The sequence below is a fragment of the Lissotriton helveticus genome, chromosome 8 (genome assembly GCF_964261635.1).
Source record: "Lissotriton helveticus chromosome 8, aLisHel1.1, whole genome shotgun sequence".
NCBI lineage: Eukaryota > Metazoa > Chordata > Amphibia > Caudata > Salamandridae > Lissotriton > Lissotriton helveticus.
In genome coordinates this window covers 406,177,923-406,190,981 of record NC_136069.1, presented here as the reverse complement: position 1 = coordinate 406,190,981, position 13,059 = coordinate 406,177,923, and the positions used below count along the sequence as shown (strand labels likewise).

The 13,059-nt window shown below is 44.2% G+C and overlaps 1 protein-coding gene across 1 annotated transcript in view; it reads right to left on the bottom strand.

Moving 5' to 3' along the window:
• Positions 1-13,059, bottom strand: part of FREM2 (FRAS1 related extracellular matrix 2) — a 635,470-nt gene that overhangs the window by 324,093 nt on the left and 298,318 nt on the right. The window contains exons 5-6 of the mRNA XM_078657234.1: positions 11,226-11,351; positions 7,816-8,067 (exon numbers count right to left, since the gene is read on the bottom strand). Of these exons, the coding sequence (XP_078513360.1) occupies positions 7,816-8,067; positions 11,226-11,351 (378 nt within the window). The remainder of the gene's footprint in view (positions 1-7,815; positions 8,068-11,225; positions 11,352-13,059) is intronic.

The window sequence follows — 13,059 nt, the reverse complement described above, 5'->3', positions numbered from 1 at the left end:
AACGTCTCCAGGTAGCAGTGCGCTTTAGAAATCTTTATTTCATTTAATTTCTAATGTATGAAACTCATTGAGTTTCATTTAGAGACTCCAAGTGCGTCACAAATCGACCTACCTCATGAATATTAGTGAGGTAGGTTGCAGTTTGCGACCCTTTAGGAATCACAGCCATCACAGGGACGGTGGTCTGCTGAGGTCAGCCAACCACCATGTCAATGATTGCTTTTTAATAAAGCAACCTTTTTCTTTAAATGAAGCCCATTTTCCTTAAAATAAAACAGGATGTGTTTTAAAAAAAATGAAACCTTGAAGTTTCATTTTTTTAGGAGTAGGCAGTGGTCCCTGGGACCACTGCCTGCTCTTAAAATTATTTATATTTACATTTTCAAAGGGGAAGGGGTCCCTCTGCGAATAGATTACTGCCAGTTTTAACCTAGTGGTAAAGTATTACTGTTTTGCGACCGTAATTTGGTCACAAAACAGTAATAAATACCATACCGATTCGGTATTTGGAAGGGACGCCCTAAACACACCCCTTCCAAATACTGACTCACAAATGCGAATCACATTTTAAATTTTGTATATTTGAAAAAGCATTTCTCGGGTGTCAAGTGGCCCGATTTTGCAAATAGGGCCGCTTGCGACCGGAAAAATGCTTTGAATATATGGCTCTTAATTGTGTTGTGTTCAAACTTTAAAAGTGTTTGGTATTGCTGGTGTGTCAAATTACTACGAGGCTTTGAGCAGAGATTCTCTGTGCTGTGACCTAACCAGGTTGTGCTTTTATAACTTGGTAGAAGTCCTTTCTCAAAAATTTATAATCCGCCTTTCGGCCTCAGGAAACAAATAACCTTCTTCCAATTGGTTAGCCACATAATATGGGATCCTCACATCTCTTTTCATAGAAGAATGAGATCTCGAGTGTTACTTCCAACACAGGCTGAGCACCATAGTAAAAAGCACATTCTAGACACTGTATTTAAACTGCAGAGTCCTCCCTCTGCTACTCTAAATACACTGGAAAATGCTCTTCCTCACAGCAGTAACACCTAGCACAGGCTACTGGCTCTGTAATAATGACGAAACCACAGACTGCTGAGAACTATAAAAACCACTTCTTTTTGTTACAACTTTGTCGTAAAGGCTCTGTAGGGCCTTCTTTACTGAGTGCACGTGACTGTGCATGGCTTTGCCCATGGATATTTCTTCAGGGTGTTCCACTTCACTCAGCCATTTTGACATCTATGATCACCTTACCACCACAAACTGTGGATGAATGCCCAAAGAAGTGACATTTTGGGGAAAACTTGCCTCTTTAACCAAACATGAATTTTTGGAAGTCCCTGCTGCAGGAACTTCACATTCAATCAGAGTAGCAGTAATGCTGAGAGGGGCCCAAAAGTTTTACTCTGCTTAACCCCTTCGCCGCGGGGCTAATTCCCCCACGACGCAGGGGGGAGGAGGGCTGCGCGTGGTGCCGCGGTCATCACGCAGCACGGTGGCGCTGTGCTGATGACGAGCTGAGCTCGTCATGACCACGCCCGTTTGAATGGAACGCCCAGCACAGCAGGGGAATTATCCCCGCGTGGGCGTTATGCGGAGGTCATGACGAGCTAAGCTCGTCATCAGCACAGCACAACCGTGCCTCATGACGAGCTGAGCTCGTCATGAGTACGCAAGAGGTTAAGGCACATAGCCACACGCATGTATGCTAAACATTACAAGAAAAATTCATAATGACATCTAACTTATTTGGATATAGCTCTGCCTTCCACTGGTATTCCAATGTATGCAAGCTAGCAAAGATTTTCTGTTAAGCGCTTAACCACACCCTTTCCTCTCATAAAATATACTGAATCACACCACAAAAAGCCTTTTTGCTCCATCTATTAGAGACCCACTAATTAATCTTTCCTTCCCAAGAACAGAGTCAATACACTTCCTCTTTAAACTATGAATTACGCCACAATCCAAATAAATGCAAGTCCACGTATTCCTTTGAGAATTTCTCGTATACCTGTTCAGAAATGTCTAATTTTGTTTATTGCATGCATTCTGTTACTTCCCCATTTGACTGTATCCCAGCATCCCTTATTCCTTCCTTGAACCCATATATGTTCTCAAGTGATCTCTTCTCCTTCTACGTATGGTTTTCCGCCTTCATTAAAGCAAGCACTCTCCAACTAGCAGAGAGGAGAAGATACCCTGGGTCTCAAAATAAAAAAAGCAGCTACAATTGGCTTCCAAAGTGCAAGCACATTGCCTTCAAATGACTGCGGATGATTTTTCAAGCTATTCATGAGAGAGGTCCAAAATACGTTGGAGAAAGTATTATTCCTTGTCAACCGACTAGATCTCTTGGATCCTCTAACCAACGTCTACTGCAAATGCCCAGAAGGAGATGCATTCGAACTGGGGGAGACTCCTTCTCTGCTCTGGCACCAAAGTGATGGAACAGACTTCCATTGGCCACTCGAAGCTGTGAATCAGAAACTTTCAAAATGCAGCTACAGACCAGGCTTTTCCAGGTCAACTACCTTCTTGATGTGGTCTTCTTGCTTGATAGCGCCAGGATGCCCTTCGGGGCCGGTGAGCGGTCTCGAATTTAATTCATTCATTCATTCATTCATTCATTCATTCAAATCACTTGTAAAACGCACTGTATTTTTCTCCTGGCTGGTGTCTCCAAATCATTACATGTAATGTAAAGTCATCTTTGAATCTTTTCCATGTCTCAATCTCTGGGACTTTCATGCTGCTGTTCACCTTGCCCATTTCACAATCTCTTTTCTCATAGAGTTTTGACCGTGTCCTTAAACTGGTTTCTCGCCCATTTTATTTGAGTGCTAAAGTCTGTTCAGTTATAGCGCATCCACTGCCTTTTATGTCACATTCTCCTACATTTGGCCTGAACAGCTGGCTTTTTATGCTTGGAGGATTTCTTTGTCCACTATCATATGCACATTTCAATTTCTCTTTGAAATGTATGAAGATGGCTCACTGATCGACATCCCTGACCTTTCGTTAATCCCTTTAATTTTAATTCAAGATAATCTCAATTCGTATTTGTCAGCTTTCTGGGTCTGGATGAATCTCCACATTTTTGCCTTCAATCACTCACAAAACTGCTATTTTTATGCTCTTCTGCTTTGCGTTTGTTAAACCTTCCCCTCACCCACTAATCTCTTTCAGTTTAGTGCCAACTATGAAATATGCACTTATTTCACTCGATTTGATACACCCGAAAAGTATATAAATTTACATTTAAGACAACAAGTTTGCACATCATCATCCTGCAGAAAATGTATACATGTATTCATATATAATCTTTGAAGTGTAAAATAAGCAGACATGGTCTCATGTCTCACAATGTCAAAAACTAAAAGATCTATTATGGTTTACATAATAAAATCATTATTGTTAATAGTAAGTATGTATTCATGTATTGTCTGAATAATGAAAACCATTACAATTAAAACAAAATTAATAAAATCGGCATTTTAGCACATTTACATATATTGCAAAATTGACTCATACCAATCATAACTGAAATCTGTGCAAGGTAATACTAAAGTGCTTAGCTTTAAACTAATTCATTCCGCACAATGCTAAAAATTCCTATCTGATCACGCAATCATTACAATTATGTCAAGTAGTAAAAATATTCGCCTAAATAAACTTATTCCAATCATATTAAAAAATCTGTGTAAGGTAATACTAAAGTGCTTAACTTTAAACCAATTAATTCCCCACTATGCCTACATTTCTATCTGGTCATTGAAGTAGGAAAGGTAAATAAAATAATAATTTAGGACACAATATGTATCAAGTTAACTTGTAACCAATTATTTCTACATAATGCTAACATATTGTTGTTCATTACAATAACTGCAGTAAAGACAGATAAACATGATCAATTAAACACCTACATATGCGGTAGTTCAAGATTCATTATGTGCAAGATAGTGCTGAAGTGCTTAACTTCCAACCACAACATTTAGGTAAGGGACAAAACTTAGCATTTGATTCCACTCTATTAGGCATGTGCAAATCATTCTCTGCTATAAATACAAGAAGCCTTAGGTGTTTACCATTAGGTTATCACAGGACATGAATACATTTTTATATGAGTTAATTTTAATAGACTATGAGTACAAATTAATGACACTATGCAAATTTAAAACTGTACATTGTAACTTACTATACCAAGTGTCCATTTGGAAATCTTTTACCCATGATGGTAGCATCAGTAGATACACATCGCTCATTTAAACATGCTACATATGCCATAACTATGGAATTAGCTGAAACATTTCTGTTTTTGAACATGAAATACTTAAGTTAGCATCTATGGTATGGTTATTTTTTCTGGTTCAGAAACAAGTGGTTGAGAAATTCATTCACCTTCGAAAAGTCCAAATAACTCAATGATATTTGAAGCAACTTAACTACCAAGAGCACTTACAGGCATAACCAACAACTAAAAGATGCTCATGACCTGGCTTGGTTGCTGTTACCCTATTCTTACTTAACTGTAAGCAATTTAGGCGTGTATATATAGCCCACAATAAGCTACACAGAACACTGTTACAGAGAAAAATTATATTCTAATAGCGCAGTTCAAAAACACTGTACTGGGACAATTGACACAGTTCAATGTAATGTGGGAGGTAAAAAAATGATTTACAATGTGAAGGTGTTGGGACCGGAATGTTCCCTGCATGGTGAACGAGCATGTACGCCTTCCCTGAGTGCCCTACTGTACATGGAACTGGTATCTTTATTTTAATTTGACCCTGGCATCACGCTAATCTAGCAAGTCTGCAGAGCCCTAGGCCTGCACCAGAGAAAACAAGCTTCAGGACCTCTCCTGAGGACTGGACGGGCGCACCAAGGGTGCCCTCAAAGTGGCCAGAGGACTTATTACCCCAGTTCTGAGTGTAGCACATGAAGCAGTGGTAGCAGCATACCGTGTTTTGTGATCTTATACTTGACAATAAAACCTTTGTGTTGGAACCGGCCCTTCTTGCAGGGTCATCCTCAAACTTTTTGCTTCTTCCTCCCTTATTTTTCCTGACCCGTGGCTGTTGGCAATAGGACTCCGCGCACTTTACCACAGCATGTAAAGTGTTATTCTGATTGGATATACATGTTTGGCATATTTGTATCACCATGAAGTCACTAGTAAAGTGCACTGAGTGTGCCAGGGCTGGTGATGACAAATGCTACTAGTGGGCTTGCAGCACTGATTGTGCCACCCACAGGAGTAGCTCTAAAATGGTGTCTCAGGCCTGCCACTGCAATGCCTATGGGCAGTTTAGAACTGCCATGTCCTCCTGGTCAGTGTCCCCACTGACCAGGCCTAACCCTTCCCTTTTTGTACACATCAGTCACCCCTATGGAAGGCCCAAGGTACCCCCCTGGGCAGGGTGCAGTGTATGTGAAAGGTAGAGCATGTACTGGTGCAGGTAACATGTTCTGGTAGTGAATTATAGCCATTTTCGATTTTCACTATTGTAAGGCTATCTTGTTCCATAGATTAACATGGGGGATGCTGGCTACAGTGGTTAACAGCATTTCTTCCCATAGGAACATGATAGGACATAAGTATCTAGTATCCCTGAACTCAGAATTTAATAACACATCTTTTAGGAAAGGTTGTTTTTAAATCCTGTGTTTAAGAACAGCACTTTTAGAAAGTTGCTGTTCTCTTGTCTGACCCTTCTGTGTGCCTGGGCCTGTTTGTGTATTGACTGTCTGGTTTGAGAGTGACAGGGGCTGGGGAATTCCCCAGGAGGCTGGATGAGTCAGCACTAGGCTGAATGACTGCATTTGCAACTGGAGTGGTGGGAGGAGTTAGCACCTGGGCTGAATAGGGCTGTGCCTGCCTTCCACAATGCTGGCTCCACCCCCCTGCTGGGCGGCTGAGGACCCTGCCCCTCACTCTGAAAGGAAAGAAGCAGCCAGCAAAACAAAGTACTCAGGAACCACCCAGAACTGGTTCAGACCGGGCTCAGGGCCCACATGCACCAAGAGAACAAAGACTTTAGGGGTATAAGTACAGGACCCCTGACAACAGAAAATTAGATCATCCTGGAAATCAAGAAGGAACCTCTGCCAAGGAGAAAGCTGACTCTGAAGAAGGAAGATTTTCCTGCTGTTGCTCTGCTGGACTGACCTGCTGTTGCTTTGCTGCCAAGGAGAGGGGAAGGACTTTGATGTGTGCTGTGTCCCCTGTCTTGAAGGAATCTCCAAGGGCCTGAGAAGAGCTGGCTCCCTGTTTTGAAGTCCCAGGAACAAAAGGACTTCACCCCCAGCTTCCCTGAACTCTGCTGAGAGAGTTCTGTCCCTCCTAGAGTGCTTGATCCAGTTGTGGGGCCTCTGGAGGTTGGACCTGTGCTGGGAAGCTTGAAACTAAGCTTGAGTGACTTTTTGAAACTGAAAAGTGTCGCATCGCTCGCTTGCGGAGCGCATCCCCGACAGTGCGAGAAGTTCCCCGCCGCTACGGAGGTCGAGATCGTCGCAGCGCCTGACGCCGCAGCCAGAGACGTCGCATCCTTCGTTTGCGGGACGCACCAGACCGGTGCGGGAGAATCGAACATCGCTGCGAGTATCGTCGCAGAGCCTGTCGTCGCTGGGTGAGAACGCCGTACCGCTTGCTTGCGGACCGCATCACGTCGCTGCGAGCATCGTCGCAGAACCATCACATCGAGGAGCTGCGAGAGAGAGGATCACCGCTGAACCGCGCATCGTCGCCCCGGAGATCGTCGCAGCCCCTTCGAGATCGTCGCATCGTGCCTTTGCGAGAACAGACTTCCTACGGAACCTACGCACCGGAATCCATACAAGTGGCCTTCCTCCCCCTACAGACCAGATTCGTCGCAACACGCCCGCTGCTGCAGCGGGGCTGTCGCAAACGCCTCCCCAGGGTCTCAGGAGCAACGCATCGCTTGTTTTCCACCGCATCAGCTTCTGCTTTTGGAACTTTGTTGCAACTAAAAGGTACTGTGAGTAAACGTGACGCAACTGTGAACTTTTCACGCATCTGTAGAGAATTCTATCGCAACGTAGAGAATTCTATCGCAACCTAAAGAATTTTAACGCAACCTTAAGAACTCTTTTGAAACCATATTCTTGAACTGTGTATGTTGGATTTTTGTCGTTTTGGTCTTGTGTAGTTTAGATTAAATACCTTTATTTTTCTAAACTGTTGTGGAGTCAGTTTGTGGTGTTTTCACTGTGTTACTGTGAGTGTTGGTACAAATACTTTACGCATTGCCTCTGGTTAGCCTAGACTGCTCGTGCCAAGCTACCTAGAGGGTGAGCAGGGGTTATCTCAGAGGGTTCTCTCCTTGCCCTGACTAGAAGCAAGGGTCCCTATTTTGACAGTGGTACCTACCTCTGCCAACTAGAGACCCCCAGTTCTAACACTTTGCATCTGTGTCAATGTGAGGGCAGGGTCTACTGACCCTCTTGTGTTAAACCCCGCTGTTATAGGACATTCAAACCTTACACTCATCCCTTTAACTGAGAGTACTAGAGTTCTACATCTGCAGTTGGAACATGAATACTGCAATGAGCCTACTCCAGCACCAGGACTTGAGGCTGGCTCTTTCCACATAAACACTGGGGGTAAGAAGAAAGGAGATGGCTCATACGAACCTGTGTCCGATTCAATCCTCTTCCAAGGACTACTGCGGATTGCAAATCGTAGAGCACACGGGCAGGAGGGAGCACTGGAGAAAGGGGTGGGTGTAGCGCACATGGGGGTTAAAGGCATAAGAAGGAATGCTAAAACATAAATCATTGCTTTCTTACCATCATGAGTGTCGGGGAGAATGGTTATCTGAGCAGATGGGAATTCTGAGCCAATCCTTCCACCCATTGGCATGCTCAAGGTGACGTTGAATGATTCAGCTTCCTCATACAGAGAGTCGTCGATGATGACCACGCGACACATTTTCTCCTGTTCACCCCTGTCAAAGCGCAGAACACTATTGTGGTCCTCAGGCCTGGATATGTAGTCAGAGTAAGACAGCACCGATGTTGGGACTGTACCTACAGCAGTTCCTGTTAAAGACAAAAAATGCAGCTTTATACCTGAGATACCTCTTTTGTTTACTGGGAAATTACATCTAGAACAAGGTGGACATCTTTAGGCAAACACTTGATAAAAGGCACAATACACTGCTTGCAACTTTGCTGTCTGTATTGGTCTGCCTAGGCCCCTGTGTGATTCTGTGCAATGGATGACACATTCAGCACCAGTGCAGTCACCATGATTTAACGAGTGCATCGTGGCTTTTTCACAAGACCAGCTGTACCATAGCTGAGTAGTACATTTTTATTAAAAGTGAACGCCAAGCTCATGCATAGTCATTTTGTTGCAGTGAAACGCTGCTTGTCACTAAACATCATTTCGAAGAGCACAAGGAAAATATTTAAGATTTTCACAAACTATCACGACTGCGACACCCAGCACAAATAGAACAAAAGAACATTTGGGTTTCTACCTTTAAGCTTCATAAAATAATAGAATATATAGGTAATCTATTTTTGGTGATACACAGACTCATCCATTTACATGAACACACACTCAGAACACACACATCAATTTACATGCACACTCACACTACATGCATTCACAAGGGTACACACATACATGCACCGTTCACAAGCACATGCACACAAACCCATTTACCTGAAATACACATACATTCTTATATACACACATGCACACCCACATCAAACTTACAGGCTGCATCAGTGACCTCAGCCTCCAAGTAACCTGGAGGATTAGCCCTGCCATCAGCCATTGACAGGAGGCAACTGACAGCTGATTGACACACAGCCCTGGGCACTTCAGGACTTATAACTGAAGTGTCCAGGCCCAAGGCTTATCAGTGTTGCTCCCCCTCATCATATGGGGAGTCCTGTCAGCACTTTGCCAGGCTTAGGTGGTCACGACCACTGGGATATAACATCTTCAGCCCAGCAAAGTGCAGCTCAGTCTGCCAGGTGCCTGCCCATTCAGAGAAAGTACAGCGCCTGGCTGCCTGACCTGACCATAAAGAGTGCCTGTCAGGCTGACCCTTGCACAGTCTAACAGACACTCTTCATGTTGACCAGAAGGTGGGGGGCCGGGCCCCTTTACCCTTAACCCCTTTGGTGCATCGGACGGCCCACGGCCGTCTGACGCACCAGTGCTCATGTGCTAATGGCAATTGAAATTAATATATATTGTTATAACACATGCGATATATTGCATGCCATTACAACGTGGTTGTTACAATGACTGTGTTGTTACATCGCAAGTCGTTACAAAGACTTGCTGTAGGGGGCGAGCTGGACTTAGGAATAGTATAATTTACTATCCCAGCCCCCTGAGCAAGTCAAAAGTCAGGAGAGGTATCGTTGGAAAGGTGAGATTCTCCCCTTTCCAATGGCACTCCTCCCTAGTGGATCCCTGCTTGGGGATCGAAGTAGGGATCCACCCACTAGGCACCAGGGAGGGGGGGCCAGTAGGAAATCTGTGCCGTGCGGCGATCCCACAATTTTCCCCCACAGATATTAGTGGAAAATGTGACTTTTTAGCTAAATTTGAGGTTTGCAACACATTTTTGGAAGGAAAATATTGGGGGAATCAACGCAACCCACACCTCCCTGGACTCACATGGGTGCCTAGTTTTCAGAAATGTCTGGGTTTGTTAGGTCCACCTAGATGTCTGCAAACCCAGGACAAAAAACATAGGTGCTCACCTATCTATCACAAAATTACCTGGTTTTTCAAGGGGGTCACCTGCGTTTTTGGTCCCGGGTTCAGCAGCCATCTAAGGAAACCTACCAAACCCACACATTTCTGAAAACTAGAAACCCTGGGCAGTCCAGGGAGGTATGGCTTGTGTGGACCCACCAAGGTTTTCCTACCCAGAATCCCCTGCAAACCTCAAATTTAGCTGAAAAAAATTAAAATGTTCTCAAAGTTCTGTGTGGGAAAGATGTGGGATCACAGGGCTGATACAAATTTTCTACCACCCAGGGTTCCCCCAGGTCTCCCGATAAAAATGATACCTCACTCGTGTGGGTGGCTCAAGTACCCGTGACAGGCAATGGCCCAAAACGTATTGAGGAGACATCAATATTACCTATCACAAAACGACCTGGTTTTGCAAGGGGGGGTCACCTGGGTTTTTGACTCCAGGCTCGGCGGCCATCTAGGGAAACCTACCAAACCCACACATTTCTGAAAACTAGACACCCGGGGGAGTCCAACGCAGTATGGCTTGCATGGATCCCCCAAGGTTTTCATACCCAGAATCCCCTGCAAACCTCAAATTTAGCCGAAAGAAACACATTTTCCACATATTTTTGTGTCGGATCACCATTCCGGCACAAATGTCCTACAATACAGCATTCCCCTTAGTCTCCCAAGTAAAATTATACCTCACTTGTGTGGGTGCAGCAAGGGCCTGTGACTGGGAAGAACCCAAAACATAGGCATCAAGGGTATAGCCCAGCAAATTCTAAGCACTACATTTTAAAAATAAATAAATTTTTAGCCAATTTGGCACTGCGACCATCTCATGCAGTGGTCACATTGTTGGCAGGCTTTGGTGGTAACTCGGAGGACTGGTAATGTTTCACATTTGGGTCAGCTAATTTTGTTTCTCCGAAAATATGGTCTCTATTAGCGACATCAAAGCAGCCAATGAGATGTTAATATTAGTGAGGGTCATATGGACATTGTCCACGTGGAATTTTTTTTAATTTTTTGTTTACAAAAACAAACTCTTGCTTTGGAAGTTCGAGTTTGTACAACAGACAACCTTGCTCTGCTTGCGTTTCGAACATGGCGCCCACAGAGCAATGCTACAGCGGCTTCAGGATGGCTTCCATGGTGATAGCTCCTCTGAAGGCACAGAGGTCTTCACCAGGCAAGTGGAGATGTCTAAATATGGCATGCTGTAGTCACCAGGGCAGTAGAGTGCATCTCTCAGTGCTTTAATGGTACAGAGAACAGCCTCACAGGGTCAAAATAAGGCCTTTAGTGCCAATTTTGAAAAAGTTATGAATTGAAATAAAAAGACAACTAAACAGATATATTTCAAAACTTTAAAAATGCCAAATTGAGAGTCGCATATGTGTTGCCTCCTGTTACATGCAAACTATTGTAGCGCAAATGGACATCAAGTCCATGTAATAGTATTTAGTACTCTTGGTTTCCTTACCTTGTTGAGTGAAGCAGATGACCATCAGCTCCTGGTTCACATCTCCGCTGCGTCTCACTGGGATGAACAGCTCGCCGGTGTCTTCTTCAATGTTGTAAGTCGATTGAGGAATAAAGACTGTCGACTCTATTGAGAAAACAAACAGAACAATGTGGCTGTAACTCTGCTTGCATTAAATAACACACTTACAAGAGGAAGATATCCTTGGCATAGGACTTTCTGCATTACTGCAGTATGCACAGAGGACAAACAATGTTTCTATAAGCATGACAGTTACACAATTGTGCATGTCTTACAATTAAACTCGTCAGAGAGTTAGTAAAAAAACAAACCTTCCAATAATTTCAAACATCAAATGATTTCTATGCTGCTAAGACAGCTAAGTGGGTTACTGTACCTGTTGCAAAAATGGCATCTTATTGATGCACGACACAGGTTCGAATTACAGCAGGTCACTTGTAAAAACGTGAAACAGAGTGGCCAGGAGGGTAATACTGTCTTTTTTTTTTACAGCACTATGGAAATGTAGATGGTGTTACTGAGATCTACTTGAAAAATTGGTGATTGTGTTGTTTATATAACTGTTTACATTACAAGTAGCATATCCAGGTCATCCACTTTCCATCGACTTTTCTAAAGTCTATTACTTGTTAGCCATCTCCTGCTTGGAACTGCTTTTTTTCGCATTTTTTTAAAAGAAGAGCACCGTCTTGTTTAACGCAGCTGGGCACTCCCACTCCTCACAAGCCGGTGTTCAAAGCCCTTGGCACAAAGTCAGCTCGCTATCTCTCCAGGCTCACAAAGAATAGACTTCTCTTTCAAGTTCTGCCGAATCCCTTTTCTTATCATAATATTTAATTCCGGCCCATCTTTTGTGAGGAGCATTCCCCTCACTTGGCTGTGATTTGCTCTTTTAATTGAGGCTCGTGGTCGTCCGGTGCCATCCAGAGATGAATTAAATGGCACAGGAAACTTTTCAAACAGGTTTGAACATTTTTTCTTGAGTCGGACTGGCCTGTAGGGCAATCAGGCTATACACGTGGGGCTGGTCAGTGTGTGGGCCGGTTTTTGGCTGTTTGTGTTCCTGATTTATGGTCTGGTGGGACGGTTTTTACTGTTCATTTCAAGATATTTAAACAAACAGTGACTATTTTAAGCTGAAAATCAGGGCCGGTTCTAGGATTTTCGTGGCCCTGGGCAAAAGAGAATGTGTGAGGCCCCTGAAATTTACATAAGTGACACCTTCTGGGCTCGGAGAAGCTGCTTCATGTAGATTCCTCCTGGGCCTCTGCTCCCCCTCTCAGCCACCTACAAGCACATCTTTTACAGCCCCTTTTGGACTGAAGGTGTGAGAATTGCTTGGGGGCTGAGAGTTTAACCTGTGGGCCTAAAGTGCCGACAATGGGCGTCCTGCAGAGTCTTTAAATGGGCAGCCCAAGAAGTGTCCCCCTCCCCTAGGCCTTCCCACACCACTCTGAAGGCCCAGGGAGAGGGCCGCCTCCCAAGGCTCCAATTGTAAAGAGGCAGCTTTCTTTTAATTTGATTGGCAGGGGTACATGAGGAGTGGTGGGGTATTGCAGTTGTGCGGGCCCCATGCTGGAAGGCTGAGTGCGAGGCCCTGGGCAGCTGCCCACACTGCCCATGCCTAGCGCCGGCCCTGATGAAAATCATGCAGCCTTTTGTAGCTCGTAAAACACTTATACAGCGTGTCTTCGCAAGTTCAAAATTGCCCAACATTATCTGAAAACTTGGGCCACTCTTGTCGCTAACTAATTCTCCAATGGGGGCACTTTTTATTTTGGTGCCCGGGGCGTATTTTCTGTCCCAGTCCGAC